General features: G+C 33.6%; 1 protein-coding gene across 2 annotated transcripts; it reads left to right on the forward strand.

Moving 5' to 3' along the window:
• Window positions 1-2,132: 2,132 nt before the first annotated feature.
• Window positions 2,133-6,852, forward strand: LOC109340865 (phospholipid hydroperoxide glutathione peroxidase, chloroplastic-like). Of its 2 annotated transcripts, none has more exons than XM_019578629.1 (5): window positions 2,133-2,309; window positions 4,372-4,428; window positions 4,478-4,539; window positions 4,619-4,786; window positions 6,660-6,852. In XM_019578629.1, the coding sequence occupies exons 1-5, from the start codon at window positions 2,213-2,215 to the stop codon at window positions 6,687-6,689; spliced, it is 414 nt and encodes a 137-aa protein (XP_019434174.1). In that variant the 5' UTR covers window positions 2,133-2,212; the 3' UTR covers window positions 6,690-6,852. The 2 variants fall into 2 exon arrangements, with proteins under 2 accessions (XP_019434174.1, XP_019434173.1); XM_019578628.1 differs by having other exon boundaries at window positions 2,134-2,309; window positions 4,372-4,436; window positions 4,486-4,539.
• Window positions 6,853-18,690: the final 11,838 nt, after the last annotated feature.

Genomic DNA, 18,690 nt, shown 5'->3' on the forward strand with positions numbered 1-18,690 from the left:
TTCTAAACTCACAAATGCACTTAACAACTAGATGCAACAAATATCACGTAAAGTGCTCTAACTCTCTAAGAAATGCAACATGCAACTTATGAGATCAATTCTGAAAACACAGTTTATAAAGAATCAGTCCAGAAGCCCAGTTAATCGATTAAAATCTCTCTTAATCGATTAACGTGATTCAAAAACGTTAACTGATTCTGTTTTTCAAGTTTTCAGTTTCAACAACTTTTCAAACAGTTAGATTAATCGATTAACGTATGCCTTAATCGAAACAGCATTTTTAAATGTGTTCCAGTAGCAACAACTTTTCAAAGTAGTTGGGTTAATCGATTAAAGTATTAGTTAATCGATTAACAGCATTTTTAAATGTGTATTTTTAACTACAAAACCTCAAATACGTTATGCACTTAGTTCATACATGTTTAACACTTAGTTTATGCCTAGAATGCATGTATACATGTATTTATGTAATGCATGAACATATTATGAATGACATATCTCAAAGATGAAATGATTTAAAAGATTTATGCATATGAGACATGTATTAGGTGCCCTAAGCCTTGACTCAACTTAAACTAGATTCTAGTCTAAGCCTAGTACCAATTAAAGACTTAAGCACGTTGATTTGTTGGTGATCTTCAAGCTCTTATAAGCACAAGTTGTCCTCATCAAAACCATGACATATAAAGAGAGCTTTCCAAAGTGTTCCTCTTGACATGCACACTTTCACTTACAACAACAAACCTTTCACATTCCATTCTACTGACTTCCTATACAAGAGGCAAATGTAGTTTTGGGAATAGATTGGTTAATTACATTGGGTCCAGTAACTTCTGATTTTATAGTACCATCTATGACATTCACTCATGACCACAAACCTATCACTCTCAATGGCCAAAATTCCATAACCCCAACTTTAGCTTCTTTTCACCAACTACGTCGCTTAACCAACACAGATGGAATTGCAGATATATTTTACATTACAGTAACCCCACAAACCCCACAAACACATAACCCCACTCCAAAACATATGCCCATATCTAATCCTATAGACCATCATCCAGATATCCATTCCTTGTTAGAAGAATTCTCTACAGTGTTCAGTACTCCCACATGCCTACCACGACCTAGACCTCACGATCATAAAATTATCCTCATGCCCAATACATCACCTGTCAATGTAAAACCCTACTATTACCCACACTTACAAGCAGAGATTGTTGTTCCTAGCACCTTTTCTTCACCAGTGTTATTAGTAAGAAAAAAAGATGGGTCTTGGAGATTCTGTGTGGACTATCGCAACCTTAATGCAATTACAGTTAAGAATTGTTTTCCGATTCCTATAATTGACGAACTTCTGGATGAAGCCCTACACCACCACCAGCAACCACACAACTGTTACCATCACAACCAGCTCAAACACAGGCACAAGAACCAAATGCACAATCTGTACAGCCTGGACAAACTCAAAACACAAACCAAATGAAGGAATTAAGGAAGGAGCCTGTTGAACAGCCCACACGACCCGCTATTGGGCCATCAAGTGCTATAACTAAAAAACCTAAAGAAATTGCTACAACTGAAAAACCCAAAGAAATTGCTACAATGGATCCAAGCAAGGTGACCCCATGTTTACACCCCAACATTGAGGACAAGGTTGCTCACAAAGGGATGAGCAATGTTGGACCGTCTAGACCTACACTCACTAAGGAAGATATTACTATCAGGCCAAAAAGAGATATAAAACTTCCTCCTAAACTTAAAGACTATCTTATGTAACTAGGAGAAGATTATATTTATATTTTAAATTTACTTTTCAAATAAATAAATTAGGAAAAAATTATATTTACCTTTTAGAGTTACTTTTCAAATAAATAGATTAAGATTAGAATTATCAATCCATAGATTGAAACTTTAGATTACTATTTAGATTTAGATTAGAATTATCAATCCATAGATTGATTGATTTAGACTACTATTTAAGTAATGTTGACCATCATTCAAGGGCATGAATAAAATTATTATCTCGTTATTTTCATACTTTAGCTTCTTAGAATTCTAATATTATTCTTTGCTAGGTTGACACCCTAAAACATGTACCTTAATATATTTGTGTTACAGCCTGATATTTTATTCTTTAATGTTTCTCAATGTTTAAGTGAAAATCTATCGGTATTTAACTTAACAATTGTATTGAAGTTTCTTATCAGTTATGATAACATTGAATAAATTTCTTCTCAATGACAGTGGTTTAACATCATCAAACTACTCAGAACTGGCATACATATATGAAAAATATGAAAATCAAGGTATGTTTATGTATATAGCATAGTTATTTGTGTTTCTTAATATTTCTGATTATGACACATGGTTATGTACTAGTTGATATTTCAAAAGTGTAGTTTGATTTTGAATTTATCTACTTTTGCAAACATTTCAGTTTGTATCAGTTCTTTGTCACACAAAAAAAAACAGTAAACAAGTATCATGGACTCATGGTCCTTCCTGTTTAAACTCAGACACAATTTATTGGCATTTCTAGACTAGGATACTACTATACTAGTATGGCTGAAATTTACTATACTTAAGGAGGATTTGTTACTCACTCCTCATTACATAAGAAATTTCACTACTCTCCTCAAATATACCATTTTGTTCATAGGATCACTTGAAAAATCATATCTTTATTTCCGTTATTTAGACATAGCTTTATTTGGCAACCATTTGACTATGGTTCTACTTCTACAATTCTTCTCCCTTCCCTGTTTGGTGCTTCATCCAAATTCTACACAAAAACTATGTTGCTGTTTTTTGATGTTTAAATTGATTTGTATATGTGTATTATGAAATACTTCTAAACGTGGTAATTCCTTTCCTACGTTCCAGTTATTACTGTGTAAAGTTTGTTATTATGGATTTTATTACATGTAAGAACCATTTATGCTTAAAGCATTGGAAGAAACACAAAGATGTATGCTTTATGTATTATATATACGACAATGTCTTCTAATAATAATGCTAAATCTGACCTAGAATTGAGTTTTTTCTCCCAACTCATCTGAAGATTAAAGTAAATTTTGTTAAAGTGGGAGTTTTTCCCCATAATGTAGTACAGCCCAGAATTAGACATTCCACCCTTGGTTTGAAATTTTGGATTATAACTTGTCTGCCATTATGATATTGATTCTGCTTTCCCTCATTTGGATGTGCATATTTGCCATCCTACATGTCTTTATAATTGCTTCAATAGCTAAATTAAGGGCAACTCACTGCACAAGACTCCCACTTAGTATGGTATGTGAAGGATGATAAATGTCTACAGCCTTACCTTCAAAAGCGAAGAGGTTGTACGCTTACGAGGTTAAGGTTGTACACATTTATTCTCCACATATTCTACTAGGTGAGAGCCTTATGCATTGGGCCACCCTTTTAGAGCGGGTGGGCCTCGACAATAGCAAGGTTGCTTGCCTCGTGACCTGGAGGTTATAAGTTCAAATTCTGAAAACAACTTTTTCGCTCGTAAGGATAAGGTTTAGGGTGCATATGTCTACCCTTCCTAAACCCCACTAGGTGAAAGCCTCATGGGTTCACCCTTTACATGATTAAGGGTGGGAATGTTAGGGAAAATGGAGAATAGATAAGTTAAAAGTTAGTAAGGGGGTGAAATCGGAGAAGATGGAAATTTCATTATCCCTTGCATCGGAGCTTGAACTATTATTATTATTATTATTATTATTATTATTATTATTATTATTATTATTATTATTATTATTATTATTATTATTATTATTATTATTATTATTATTATTATTATTATTATTATTATTATTATTATTATTATTATTATTATTATTATTATTATTATTATTATTATTATTATTATTATTATTATTATTATTATTATTATTATTATTATTATTATTATTATTATTATTATTATTTGTTTTTCATTCCAAATTGGGAACAAGAAATTTGGAGGAGAGAATGTGAACAATGGCATCTTCATTTTTTCAACTCTACAAGAATTCTTAGAGGAGTGAATGCGAATTATGATATCTTCATTTTTCATCTCTACCATACACTCCTTAAGTTGCTTAATAATAAAGGTATTATAAGAGGGTTACTATGTAGTGGAACACGAATGAGCATTGGCCTTAGATCCGTTTCCTTTTGTTTAAAGAACTTTGAAGGGTTCATTATAGAAAAAATAAATTTCCGGTATATAGATCCAAAAATTGTCTTCAATCCAATTTTATGAATCATTGAAGTTTTGTTGTTTCTCTTTGAACATGGTTCTAAAATGTTTAGTTCAAAAGAAATATGTTTTCATCTTCCACAAAATTCTAGTGCCCTTATGTATTTTCCATACAGGACTGGAGATTCTAGCTTTCCCCTGCAACCAGTTTGGTATGCAGGAGCCTGGATCTAATCAAGAAATTAAGCGGTTTGCTTGGTATGCAGGAGCCTGGATCTAATCATCAAGAAATTAAGCAGTTTGCTTGCACTCGTTTTAAAGCAGAATTTCCAATTTTTGATAAGGTTTGATAATATTTTTATTCATTCAGTAAAATACAAATTTATATACAAGTAAAGAAAATAGTAAAGTCTGGTTAAACAGGTTGATGTAAATGGACTATTCACAGCTCCCGTACACAAGTTTCTGAAATCAAGTGTTGGAGGCTTCCTAGGTGATCTTATCAAGTGGAATTTTCAGAAATTCTTGGTTGATAAAAATGGTAAAGTTGTTGAAAGATATCCACCACCAACCTCTCCTTTTCAAATTGAGGTATATTAATATTTTCTCCTAGCAGCATAAACCCAATTTCTAATTGTTACAATGACAATGAAATTTAAACTAGTAAGGTACATAGTCATGTACATCAAATGGTTTTTCTAAATAAGATTGAGAGTAATTGATCTTCAATAGTTTGGTTATCACTTCAATCAATATATGTAGCTGATCCCATGTAGTAGGATTAAGGTTTGACTGTTGTTGTTGTCTGTAGTAGAACAAGACATTAGTTGACTCATAAAATTGTTTAACAAAATTATGAGGTCTAAGATGATGTCAGACAAGTGAAGAAGAAACATTTTAATATCTATTTATAAGAATAGGGGATGTATATAAAATTGTGTGAATTGGGCATTAAGCTCATGATTCATACTACGAAACTATGTGAGAGAATAATTGAGCGGGGTTGAGACAAGAGACGCATATTATGAAAGGTGTATAAAATGGTGTCTAGAGAGGTATTGTGAAAAATTCTAGAACATAACATAAAATCTCAGAAGATTTACTTATTGCTATAGGACTACACAAAGGGTTAAGTTTCAGCCCTTACCTATTTACATTGGACTTGGATGCAATTACTGAGCATGTCCAACAATTGGTACCACAATGCATGCTTTTTTATATTTATTATCATAGTTGGAGACTCGGGGGAGAATTAAATGAGAATATAGAAACGTAGAGACAAACTTTAGAAACATATGATTTTCGTATAAGTTGAAGTAAGACGAAATATATGAAGTGTAAGTTTAGAAAGAGACGATCATATCCCATGGTACATGTAATAATTGGATATCGTATTATACCACAAGTCATTAGATTTAGGTATATTTGATCAATCATAAAACACACTGGAAAATTGGGGAGATGTAAACTTTATAATTTAAGTTCGATGGATGAAATGATGGAGTGGTTGGGGTGTCATATGATAGAAAGATGCCACTCAAGCTTAAGAGAAAAAATTATCGCGCAACTACAAGATCTGCAATGTTATAAGATACTGAATGTTGGACATTAAAATATTTGTAAGAGAATAAATTCAATATAATAGAGATGAAAATATTTTGTTGAATGAGTATACATACTAGACAATATAGTATTAAAAAAGAATGTATAAGAGAAAAAAATAGGTAGTTCTTATTGTAAAAAAGATGGTAAAATTTAGACTTAAGTGATTTACGTATGTGTGGAGAAGACCATTTAAAGCCCCAGTAAAAAGAGCAAATCCAATGGACGTTAGTCCAATTAGTAGAGGTTAAAATGATACAGAAAACTATAGAAATCGATGCTATGTTAATAGATATGACTTATGATAGAGCATTAGATATCTTTTGGTTCATGTAATAGATTTTACCTAATGGAATTAAGGCTTGGTCATCTATAGAAATTATTACGTTACATTTAGCATTTTAAGAGTATTTTACGGTCAAAAGAGTTATCCATAAATGATGGTCTGATGCACAATGCTCTTACCTAGTGGAATTTGGGGATGGTAGATATATACAGTCTTGTTCTTACAAGTGAAGACGTTGCTTAGAGGATTTGAGCTTATAACCTCGAGGTCACAAGACAAGCAACCTAACCATTGTGTTGAGGCTCAATCTCTGAAAAGAAACTGTCTATCAGGAAAAACATAGGTAGAGTATTTGGTCCATGTTGTTAGTGGTTCAAATTTTGTTCTATATGGAAAAAACTTTGTTGGGAGAGGGAAAACCCACTTCGTGGATATCTACGCTTCAAAAATGATTTGTCTCTAGCTATCAGTGGGGACATCTTGGCCACAAAAAATCTATATATGTACACACATTTATGTTTGATGCTATAAGAAGCTTTAAAAAATATTTATGCTCTTGTTTTATGTTATTTTCAGAAGGAGATCCAAAGGTTACTTACAACTTGAGTATAGAATTCAACAAGCAGAAATGATAGATGTACATCTAGGTGCAAAAACCAAGCAATGCTTGTAGAGAGATAAATTTGGTGACAATCAGTATTTATTCAAAATTGTGTTTGGTGTCTTACTGATGCATTTATTAGTTTATATAATAAATTTTATATTGTACCTGTAATTAGTTGATATTTATTATTTAGCATGCAACCATTCCTTTATTTAGCAGTTTCCAATGTGTTATCACAATTGAATATATCTTTCCACTTTACCAGTACTTCTAGATTACCATGAGGATCTTCTCTTTGTTGGATCATTTCTCCAGGTTGCACTTGCAGCTCCAACTCATCATTTAGCATAAGAGGTAAGGGATGGGATTGTTGGTTTGCTTTCAAGGCTTTCTTCAGCAACGAGACATGGAATACAAGGTGTATCATGGAATGTGCCGGTAAGGAAAGCTTGTAAGCCACCTTTCCGACCCTGGACAGAACCTGGTAGGGACCATAGAATTTGGCAGATAGTTTGGCACAGGGCCTAGAGGCAAGGGACTTCAGCTTACAGGGTGAAGCTTTAAAAAAACCCAGTCTCCTTCTGTAAATTCAACGTCTCTCCTATGCCTATTATCTTATACTTTCATCTTATCATGTGCCTTTAGTAAATTAGTTCTGAGTTCGGCTAAGACTTCATCTCTGTGAGCCAGTAAGTTAGTGACCTCTTCCACTTTCGAAGGAATGGAACCTGCCTTCAATAAGGTAGGCGAATCTCGGCCATATAGTAAACCTTAAAAGGAGGCATTCCAGATGAGGCATTGTAAGTAGTATTGAACCAGTATTCTGTCCACTCCAACCAATTCAACCATTGTTTGGGTTTTGGCCCAATGAAACACCTCAAATAAGTCTTTAGGCACCTATTCACCACCTCGGTCTGACCATCTGTCTAAGGATGGTATGATGCACTAAATTTCAATTGTGTGCCACTCAATTTAAACAATTCATTCCAAAATAAGCTAAGGAATAATGGGTCTCTGTCTGAAATTATAGTGGTCGGGAACCCATGGAGTTTAACAACCCCTTTGATAAAAATAGCAGCAACTTCCTTAGCTGTATAGAGATGGCCAAGGGCAAAGAAATGAACATTTTGGTGAGCCTATCCACCACCACCATGATGGTGTCCTTGCCTTTCAACTTTGGTAAACCACCAATAAAATCCATGGTTACATCTTCCCAAACCTGAGTGGGAAAGGGTAAAGGTCGTAGTAAGCCACTTGGGGTTAAAGTGGAATATTTGCTTCGTTGGCATACATCACATTCAACCACAAATTTCTCTATATCACTTCCCATTCCTTCCCAATAGATAAAGATAGCCCCCCTCTTGTATGTTCTGAAATATCCCGCGTGGCCTCCAATGGGAGTATTATGGCTATCAACAATAATAAGAGGGATCCTATTGGAAGTCTTTGGAAGCACAAATCAGTTCTTATACAGTAGCAATCCTTTTTTGAACTCAAAACCAGGGTGTGCTTGTGGATTTACTAGTAACTCTTGAATCACTTTAGCTAGTTTAGGATCCTGCTTAACCTCTTGAGTCCATGCTGATGTTTCTGGTTTGGTGACAATGGATATTGCAAAGTACATTTCCTTCCTGGATAAGGCATCAGCCACAAAATTTTCAACTCCTGGTTTGTACTAGATTTCAAAATCCAGCCCAATCAGTTTCACTGCCCATTTAAACTGTTCATCCATGAATAATCTCTGATGAGTGAGGAACTTTAGACTCTTTTGGTCAGTTTTGATCACAAAGTGTCTGCCAAGTAGGTAGTGTCTCCATCTCTGGACAGCTTGGATCACATCCATTAACTCCCTTTCATAGACTGACTTGAGTTGGCCCCTTGGTGATAACCCTCTACTCCAGAAAGCTAGAGGCCTGCCTTCTTGCATTAATACTGCTCCTAGGCACTGATTAGATGCATCAATTTCAATGACAAACTCCTTAGAAAAATCAGGAATTGCCAAAGTGGGAAGTTGGATCATTGTTGTCTTAAGTGTTTCAAATGATGTGGTAGTATGTTCAGACCATACAAAGCTGTCCCTTTTCAGTAATTCAGTCAATGGCTTTGAAATCTTACCATATTCCTTCACAAACCTCCTATAGTAGCCAATGAGGCCTAGGTGCCAGAATTGTATAACTATGAGTGTATTTAATTCAGTAAAGAGAGTTGATTCCAAACTCAGAATCACTCCTAAATATAGTAATTACAAGTGTAGTATGAATTAGAGTAAAAACTATGGGCAGAAGGAATAATCAGAGAAAAGTTAGAGAGAGAATCTAGATCTGACTCCACAGCCAGAGTTGAGGTACCTCACCCAACCAATTCCCAATTCCCTCCGGAATAACTAACTCTGATAATGCACTAAGTACAATTTATTGGTGACTATGCCAACTGGACCCTATAATGGGACAACTCATTATTTATAATGGAAAATAGGCTGATAATAAAACTAATATGAGGAGGACTTGATTTATCACTCAAGTCTCTTCCTAAACTTTCTCTTCACATACACTTTCTGAATTGTGGGCCTTGTGACTATCTTATCAAATATCAATTTGATGATGTCTTAACAAAAAGCATTGCCTTAATCAACTTCATGAAGTTCTGAACCAAATTATGTTACACAACATCTCATATGAGATGGTGCAATAGGACCACACATTTATCCTTAAATTGTAACATTTATAATAACTTGATTTAATTACTTTAATCAATACCAAGAAAATTGAAAAAAAAAATGATAAATTTAGTAATCTTATCTAAATAGAAGCTACTAAATATATAAAAAGCATTATATAAAAACATGTGACAATCATATTTCAACAAGTGTTGCTACAACTTCCTTAGCATCTTAGGTGGGATGATTGTTCTTTGTAAGACAATTTGCACCAAAAAGGATGTACTTCCAGGATTGAAGAATGCAGAGTTGGAGAAATGTTCTCATTGCATGGCTGGTAAGCGACTAGAGTATCGTTTAAGAAGCATCCTCTCTCAAGGAAGTCAGAGCTGCTTGAATTGGTGCATTCTGATGTTTGTGGTCCGTTGAAAGTAAATTCATTTGGTGGTACACTTTACTTTATTACTTTTATTGATGATTGTTTAAGGAAGCTTTGGGTCTATGCTTTGAAGACAAAGGACCAAGTGCTTGAAAAGTTCAAAAAATTCCATATTTTGGTTGAGAGACATTATGACAAGAAGTTGAAATGCATTTGTACTGACAACAGTTGTGAGTGTTATGGACCATTTGATATTTACTGCAAACAACAAGGTATTAGACATGAAAAGACTCATCCTTAGACTCCTCAGCTTAATGGCTTAGCGGAGAGGATGAACAAAACTTTGGTTAAGAGTTAGGTGCATGCTTTCTGAAGCAAAATTACCTAAACATTTCTTGGGTGAGACTTTGTACACGACAATGCATGTTATTAATCTTAGTCCTGCAGTTGCTCTGAATGCTGAGGTACTAGACAAGATTTGGTTTGGCAAGAATGCCAGGTATGATCATTTGTGAGTCTTCGGTTGCAAGATATTTGTGCATGTTCCAAAGGATGAAAGGTCCAAGTTGGATGTGAAGAAAAGGTAGTGCATCTTTATCAGTTATGGTGAAGATGAATTTAGCTACAGGTTGTATGATCTTGTTGAGAAAAGGGTTGTTAAAAGCTATGATGTGAATTTCATGGAAGATCAAACCATTAAAGACATTGATAAGATGAAGAAGACTGTACCTGAGGAAGATAGTAGATTGTCTGATATTGATCCATTTTAGACGCATATACATGATTTGGATATAGTTGAGAATAACATTCAAAATGGTGAGCAACATGATTATGTTGGTGATCAACAACTTGGAGATGAGTTAGATTTTCCCATTGATATTGGTGAAGATGAACATGAGATGTCACAAGATGAGAATCTTGGTGATGCTTCTGAACCACCTCAAGTTCAACTTCAGATGTCTAATAGGCCGAGGAAACCATCTACCTGGTATCCTTCTGATGACTATGTTGCTGTGATAGACAGAGGAGAACCTGAATATTATCATGAGGCCATGGAGAATGAAGAAAATAAGAACTTGTTGGATGCATTGAAAGAGGAAATGAAGTCCTTGCATGATAATCACAATTTTGATTTGGTCAAATTTCCAAAAGGGAAGAAGGTTTTGTAAAACAGGTGATTTATAGGGTTAAGCAAGAAAGTAATTCTACATTTCCAAGGTATAAATCCAGATTGGTGGTTAAAGGTTTCAGATAGAGAAAAGGGTGTTGATTTCAGTGAGAATTTTTCTCCTGCGGTGAAGATGTCATCCATTAGAATTGTATTGAGTTTGGCTGCTACTCTTGATTTGGAGGTAGATCAAATGGATGTAAAAACTTCTTTCATTCATGGTGATTTAAAGGAAGAGATTTATTTGAAACAACCTGATGGTTTTCTTGTTGAAAGGAAAGAAGACTATGACTATAGACTAAGACAGAGTCTATATGGTTTGAAGTAGGCTCCACGACAATTGTACAAAAAGTTTGAGTCTGTTATGTGTGTGCAAGACTATAAGAAGACTACTTCTGATCATTATGTCTTCATTAGAAAGTTTGCTGATGGTGATTTCAACATCCTGTTTATTGTTGGGAAAAATATTTCCACAATTGACAGGATAAAGAAGCAATTAGGCAAGTCATTTTCCCTGAAAGACATGGGAGCTGCTAAGTAGATTCTTGGTATAAGAATCATGTGAGATATGCAAGAAAAGAAACTTTGGTTGTCACAGGAATACTATATTAAGAGAGTGTTACAGAAGTTCCAGATGGAAAATGCTAAGGCGGTAAGCATTCCTCTTGCTACTCATTTTAAGTTGAATGCTAAACAATGTCCTTCAAATAAAGCTGAAAAATCAAATATGCAACAGGTTCCTTATGCATATCATGTAGGAAGTTTGATGTATACAATGGTGTGTACAAGACCAGATATTGCACATACTATTGGTACAGTTAGTAGATTTCTGTCAAATCTAGGTAGAGATCATTGGAATGCTGTGAAATGATTTTGAGGTATCTTTGTGGTACTGCTAGTTTGAGGCTTTGTTTTGGAGGTGATAAACCTACTCTTGTGGGCTATACTGATTCTGATATGGCTGGAGACATTGATTTCAGAAAGTCCACTTCAGGTTACTTGATTAACTTTGTAGGGGGAGCTGTAGCATGACAATCTAGGTTGTAAAAGTGTGTTACATTGTCCACTACTGAGGCAGAGTTCATTGTCATTGCAGAAGCATGCAAGGAGTTGCTTTGAGTGAAGAAATTCTTGCAGGAGCTTGGTTTTGTCCAAGACAAATATTTGTTATTTTGTTATAGTCAAAGTGCAATTCATCTTGGGAAGAATTCAACTTTTCATTATAGGTCCAAACACATTGATGTGAGGTATCATTGGATATGTGATGATTTGGATGCTAAGTTGTTGGAATTAGCTAAGGTTCATACAGATGATAATGGTGCTGATATGATGACTAAGGCCTTATCAAGATAGAAGTTTGAAACTTTTTGTGAGATCGTCGGTTTGGCGATTCTCTCTACATAGTTGTGAGGGGGAGATTTGTTGGGTTTAGGCTCCCTTCCTATATGGAGAAAGACCTAATTGGACCAAGCCCACTTATCTCACTTAATCTAATTGACAAGGGTCACATGAGGCAAGGGTGTGCAATCAGTTTAGGCAAAAAGATGCAATAGAAAAGTGAGAGTGAAGTTGAAAAAATGTAACCCGTAGGAACTCATAGCAGTTGTGGGAGATTTGTGACTGTGTCTTCGTTCACTGTTTGATCGGGCTGAAATTTGGACAATAGGTTCAAAGCTTCTGGTACTTTACTCTAGATGGTGAATCACTGAGAAGTTGTCCGAGGTGGTAAAAAATGAGTTGTTACAACAACTGTTTTTCTGGGTTTTTCTACAACTTTGTGTTCTCATTTTCAAGCTTGTTGCTCTGTTGTATGTCGTATTGTTGAGTACGTTTTGTACTATATTTTAGAGACACTCTTGCATTCCTATTTTGATCATAGTGAAGTTTGATTGACTGGCTTGTGCCCGTGGTTTTTACTATATTATTTACCATTCATATTTTATTATTATTGATATTTAAAAAAAAATGATACAAATGAATAATGAATAATGTATTGAATGCGTGTAAATCTTTATAGTGCATATATATTTCTTTAGATAAATAATGTCAAATATGATGCATAAATAACATTTTTTTATATAGGAGTAAGTATGGTACAATAAGACTCGTTTGTTATGTATTAATGTGGATAGAGAATGAAGAAAGATAACGAGAGTGGGAGAGAAAGGTAACAAAGAGTAAAGAAAATTTATGTGTAATAATATTGGTGAACGAAATTGAATGAATATATTTGATCATGCCTCAATTACATGCTATTTATATAAGTTACTATATATGGCTAACTAACAAACCATCACAACTACAAACACTTCTATCTTTGTCTAAAAACTCAAGATATTTAGCATGCTTTTCAGCTTCCTAAATCTCTCATTCTTTAAGGCTTTGGTCAATACATCAACAACTTGAATTTCTTTAGGTCAATGAATAATTTTCACCTTCTCCTTTTCAAATTGACCTCTTAAGAAGTGAAACCTTGTTTTGATATGTTTGCTTCTTCCATGGCTAACTAGATTTCTTGCCAAGTCTATAGCTGATTTCTTGTCTACTCTAAGCTCAAACTTTCCAAATTCGCCACACTTTAGTTTTATTATCAAGGATGTCAACCATAATCCTTGATAGGCTACATTACAAGCTGTAATATATTCAGCCTCACATGTAGAGAGAGCCACCACATCTTGCTTCTTGGAACTCCATGATATAGAGACACCATAGATAGAGAACACATACTTAGATGTACTTTTTCTATCCTCCATATCTCCACACCATTATGAACCTGAGTAGCCTACAAAGAATGATTCAACTTTCTCTTTCTCGTTAAGAAACAAACTTCCATAGTTCAGAGTTCCCTTCAAGTACCTCATGATCCTCTTAGCTGCAATCATGTGAGACTGCTTAGGATTAGCAATATACCTGCTTATTACCCCCGCACCATAGGTTATCTCAGGTATTCTATGACAGATAAACCTGAGACAACCGACAATTTGTCTATAGAGAGTTGAATCTACTAAGTTTTCTAATGCCACATCACTTGATTCACCCTTCCTTCAACTGACACTACTACTAGTTTACAATTTAGCATATGGAATCTATTTAGCATATCTGTGATGTACTTTCTTTGATGCATTATAATCCATTTTTCAGTCTTACGAAATTCTATTTCCATAAAATAAGTCGGCTCATCTAAATCTATCATCTCAAACTTAGATTTAAGCTTTCCTTTCAGTTTCAGAATCTCAGATTCACTACTTCATATGATGACCAAGTCATCTACATATAGAAAGAGTAGAATTATTTCTCCTGTGGTTGTTGACTTCACATAGACTCCATGTTCCACCTTGCATTTGATGAAGCCAATGGATTTTAGGAATGGATAAATTCTTTTATTCCAAGCTTTTTGAGCTTGCTTCAAGCCATAAAGTATTTTCTTCAATCTCAACACCATGGTCTCATCTTCTGTTATGTCAAAACCAATGAGTTGTGTTATGTAAACTTCCTCCTCAAGAAACCATTAAGGAATGCACTCTTGACATTAAGCTGCCATAATTTCCAACCAAACCAAACCAACTCTTGACATTAAACTTTCCTACTAGTAAGTTGGTTGTTTCTTAGGTATTATTCTTTTCAATAGCCTTAAGCTCCTCCTCTATTACACTAAGCCAAACATCCTCCTTTATTGTTTGTTGGAAGGCGATTTGTTCAGTTGCTCCCATGAGTGCCAGGTGGACTAGATCACCTTCATCAATAATTGCATCATCGGGAAGCAGTTCAAACTCACTAAGCCTAACTAGTAGTTGTCTTGCTCTTGGAGCAGGGTTGACCTCATCTAGGACTTCATGATCTTCTTGTACATGAATTAGGGTTACTGACTTCTTGTGCTCAAACTTATTAAGAAGATCACTCCAAGAACTCATCTCATCAAAATGAACATATCTGCTAAACACTACTTGCCATGCTGTTTGATTCAAAAGCTTGTATGATCCTGTTGGATTGTAGCCAACAAAAATCGTTAGTTCACTCTTGTCATCCAGCTTTCTCCTTACCTGATCTGGAATATGCTTGCAACATATTGAACCAAACTTCTAATACTTCATTGATGGCCTTCTTCTAGTCCAAACTTCTTCATGAACTTGATTGTTTAAGCTCTGAATTGGACACCTGTTAAGGACATAAGTTGCCGTAGTGAATGCTTCACCCAAAGATTGTGAGGTAGCCCTTTGCACTTGAGCATACATCTGACCATATTCGTCATTGTCCTATTTCTTCTCTCAGTAACTCCATTGTGTTGAGGAGTGTATGGATAAGCCACCTCATGGACTATACTAATATCTATACAAAAATTCTCAAGCTCCCTTGATGTGAATTCCCCTCCTCCATCAGTTCTGATGACTTTTATGTGTTTTCCTGATTGCTTTTCTGCCATAGCATTGAACCTCCTCAGATTCTTAAACACCCCACTCTTTGATTTGATGAGGTAAACCTACATTCTTCTATTGAAATCATCAATTAAGAAAACAAAAGTACTTGTTTCCACCTAGTGATGGAACCTCAAAAGGTCCAAACATATCTGAGTAGATTATATGTAGTAGGTCAGTAGCTCTAGTTTGAGTATGTTTGCTAAAAGAGGTTCTGGTTTGTTTACTAGTCATGCAACTATCACAAATTGGAAAATGAGTTTTAATTTTAGGCGGACCAATGACCAAATTCCTTTTGTTTAATAGTCTAAGGTCTCTGAAATTAAGATGGCCATACGTCAAGTGCCAAATCTATTATTCATCTTCATTGGTTTCTGTATTCAGACATTGTGAGTACCTTGCTCCTAGCTTCACTTGAAATGTTCTCTTGCTTGTTAAAAAAAATAACTATACATTTTGAATGAGAATAATTTCTTACCTATAGAACAAGTAGTTACTCTTCATTATATAAAAAAATCACTCTCAATTCCATTGTAGACGCCAATGGAGCGATAACTCTCTAATTCTATATATGTCAACATGAGGGTTTGTCCACTTTGGTGTGTACATTTGGGTTGGGTTTGATATTAAGGTTTTAGGTTGTGCAACAGATAAAGAAAAGGACGATATTTAAATCTCATTTTTTATTCTTATATTACATTTTGATTTTATATATAATTATGTTTTTATATTATTAATTATATATGAAATTATTTAATGAATTTGATTGATGATAAATTCATTATAAGTAATGAATAGTGAGTTTTTATATAAAAATTTAGTATTGTGTAAATGTCCTAATAACATTGTTCAAATAAAAGAAGAAAATTACAACTGGAATATTAAGTTTAGCATTTTTTAGAAAAGTGAAAAGATTATTCTTAATGCCAGAGCTCTTTTTTCGCTATTAATATCTTAGGAAACTTGTTGACGATTCCCAAAAGTGTTATAACTTTATATTTATTTCAGATAAAGATTTTGTCTAATATTTTGTAATAAAGTAAATGTATATTTTAATTGTGATGTATTGTTGTTATTTTAAATTATCAAGCATGAAATAAAGATTTGTAAGGATTCAACTCATACCTAAGAAACATGCTTGCTAATAAATGTCTATACTGGTAAATTTCAAGAACTCAACCCACTTAAATAAAAATAAGCACATTAAAAAATTCAATATTAAACAATCCAAACCCATTTTTTTCATAAATTAATGATGATGTCCACTTTATTAAAAATATATTTGAGATTATTTTTGAAAGATGGTTATTGATTAAGAAATTAAGAATTAACAATATTAATTACTTGTTTTACAAACTTTCTTTTTATCTTTTCTCTACTATAAATACAATCAATAAATTTTTTCTCCCATTCTTTATCTCTTTCTTTTCAAACAAGATGTGTTACTCATTTCATTCATCATTCAAGAAGATAGATCTTCTCATTCTTTTAGATATCATTCATTCAAAGGCCACATCCATCAACAGGACCTAATGCCGTTCACTTCTTCCACCACCGCCTCCAGCCCCAAGAGACGACGACACTCTCTTCTTCCACCACTGCCTCTGAACAACGCACCACCGTACGTTACAATGCCTTTATCATAAGAACAACTCCCTGATGATCTAGTAATTGAAATCCTAGGAAAGCTTCCTGTTAAATCACTCCTTCGATTCATCAGTGTATGCAAATCATGGAATTCACTAATCTTATCACCCGATTTTGTCAAGAAACACCTTCATCATTCATCTTCTGATTCCACTCTCCAATATCACCGTTTATTAGGGCACAATATTCTGGTTAACGTTCCTAGATTACCATTCTCTCAATCTCTTGTATCCCTAATTCACAACCCATTACAATCCCCTTTCGATTCGCTATTATCCGCAAAGTTGCATAGTGAACCACTCGTTGTTGGGTCCTGCAAAGGATTGATATGTTGGGTTTATTTTGATGATTACGGTGAGAGATATTTTCTAAAATATTTGAATTCACATAGTGAGGATATACATATTTTGGTTTCATAATAAATGAAACAAGATGACAATTGGATTAGTGGTTGTAGCCATTGCTAAGGAAGTGAAGGTCACGAGTTTGATCCTTAGCTTGGATGGTTTTGTTACGTTTTATTCATATTAGTACGAATAAAAATGAAACAATACAACCGCAAGGAATTGAACCAAGAACCTCTTCTATGCCAAGCAGTGCCACTAACGTTGGGCTATAACATTTCCTTAGAATAAAATTGATAAGTGTAGAATCCCAAAAGTATTTCTTTTCACCAAGTGACCTTTATTTCTCTATAAACTAGTAGGAAACCTTCGCACGGGTGATAATGTGTATTGTATGAATTTAGTTAAAGAGTGACAACTTAAATTGTTAATGAAAATGTTACTGAGAATTACTTACTAAAACATTATTTGTAATATTCCATTGTTGATGTAAAAATATTGAGACTATGAAATGGTATTAAACCATTAATGTTAAAATAATGAAAAATGTTATGAAAATTCGAATGAATGTAGTTGCAAAGAGGATGTTTGTTAACATGAGAATGTGAATAAATATTACCTCATAAACCTTGTTTTGTATATACTTGATTGTTGATGTAAAGTTGTTGTACATTGAGATGATATTGAATCTGTTATTTAAAAAATTGTATTAGTTAGTGTGAACACTCATTTTTGTCCGGCCCAGAAAAAGCCCAATTCATTTCCAAAATAAGTTTTTCAAAAAAAACGTTGGTTGGGCCATGAAAGGTCCACATGTCATCTTCCAAAACAAACAAAAAAAAGAAGAATAAAAAATAATAATAAATATTTAAATGGTGAAAGATATTTTAAATTTTTTTTAAAATCATAAAAAAATTATTATTATTACTATTTTTCAAATTTCAAAAAATAAAAAAATAATAATAATTATCTTTCTCCTAAATATTTATTTTCGAATAAAACAAAATAAATAAAAGATTTTCACAAAAAAAAAAAGATTTTAAATTCGAAATAATAAAGAATAAATTGTTTTCAATTTTTCTAAAAAAATTTTTTTAATTTGAAATTTAAAATTTAAAATTTAAAATTTAAAATTCAAAATTCAAAATTCAAATTTGAAATTTGAAATTCAAATTTCAGATTTGAAATTCAAATTTCAAATCAATTTTTAAAAGAATCAGATCAGGTTGATTAAAATAATTATTTGGAATATTTGATTTGCAAAAATATTAATTAGGTAGATTATGGGCATTTTTAGGTTGGTTTGTTTTTTCCTATAAATAAAGGCTTGTGAAGAACACAAAGGAGACTGAAAAAAAACCTCGCCAAAATATCCATGCAAAAAGCTCCAAAAAAAA

The sequence above is a fragment of the Lupinus angustifolius genome, unplaced genomic scaffold, assembly GCF_001865875.1.
Source record: "Lupinus angustifolius cultivar Tanjil unplaced genomic scaffold, LupAngTanjil_v1.0 Scaffold_271_29, whole genome shotgun sequence".
NCBI classification, from domain to species: domain Eukaryota; kingdom Viridiplantae; phylum Streptophyta; class Magnoliopsida; order Fabales; family Fabaceae; genus Lupinus; species Lupinus angustifolius.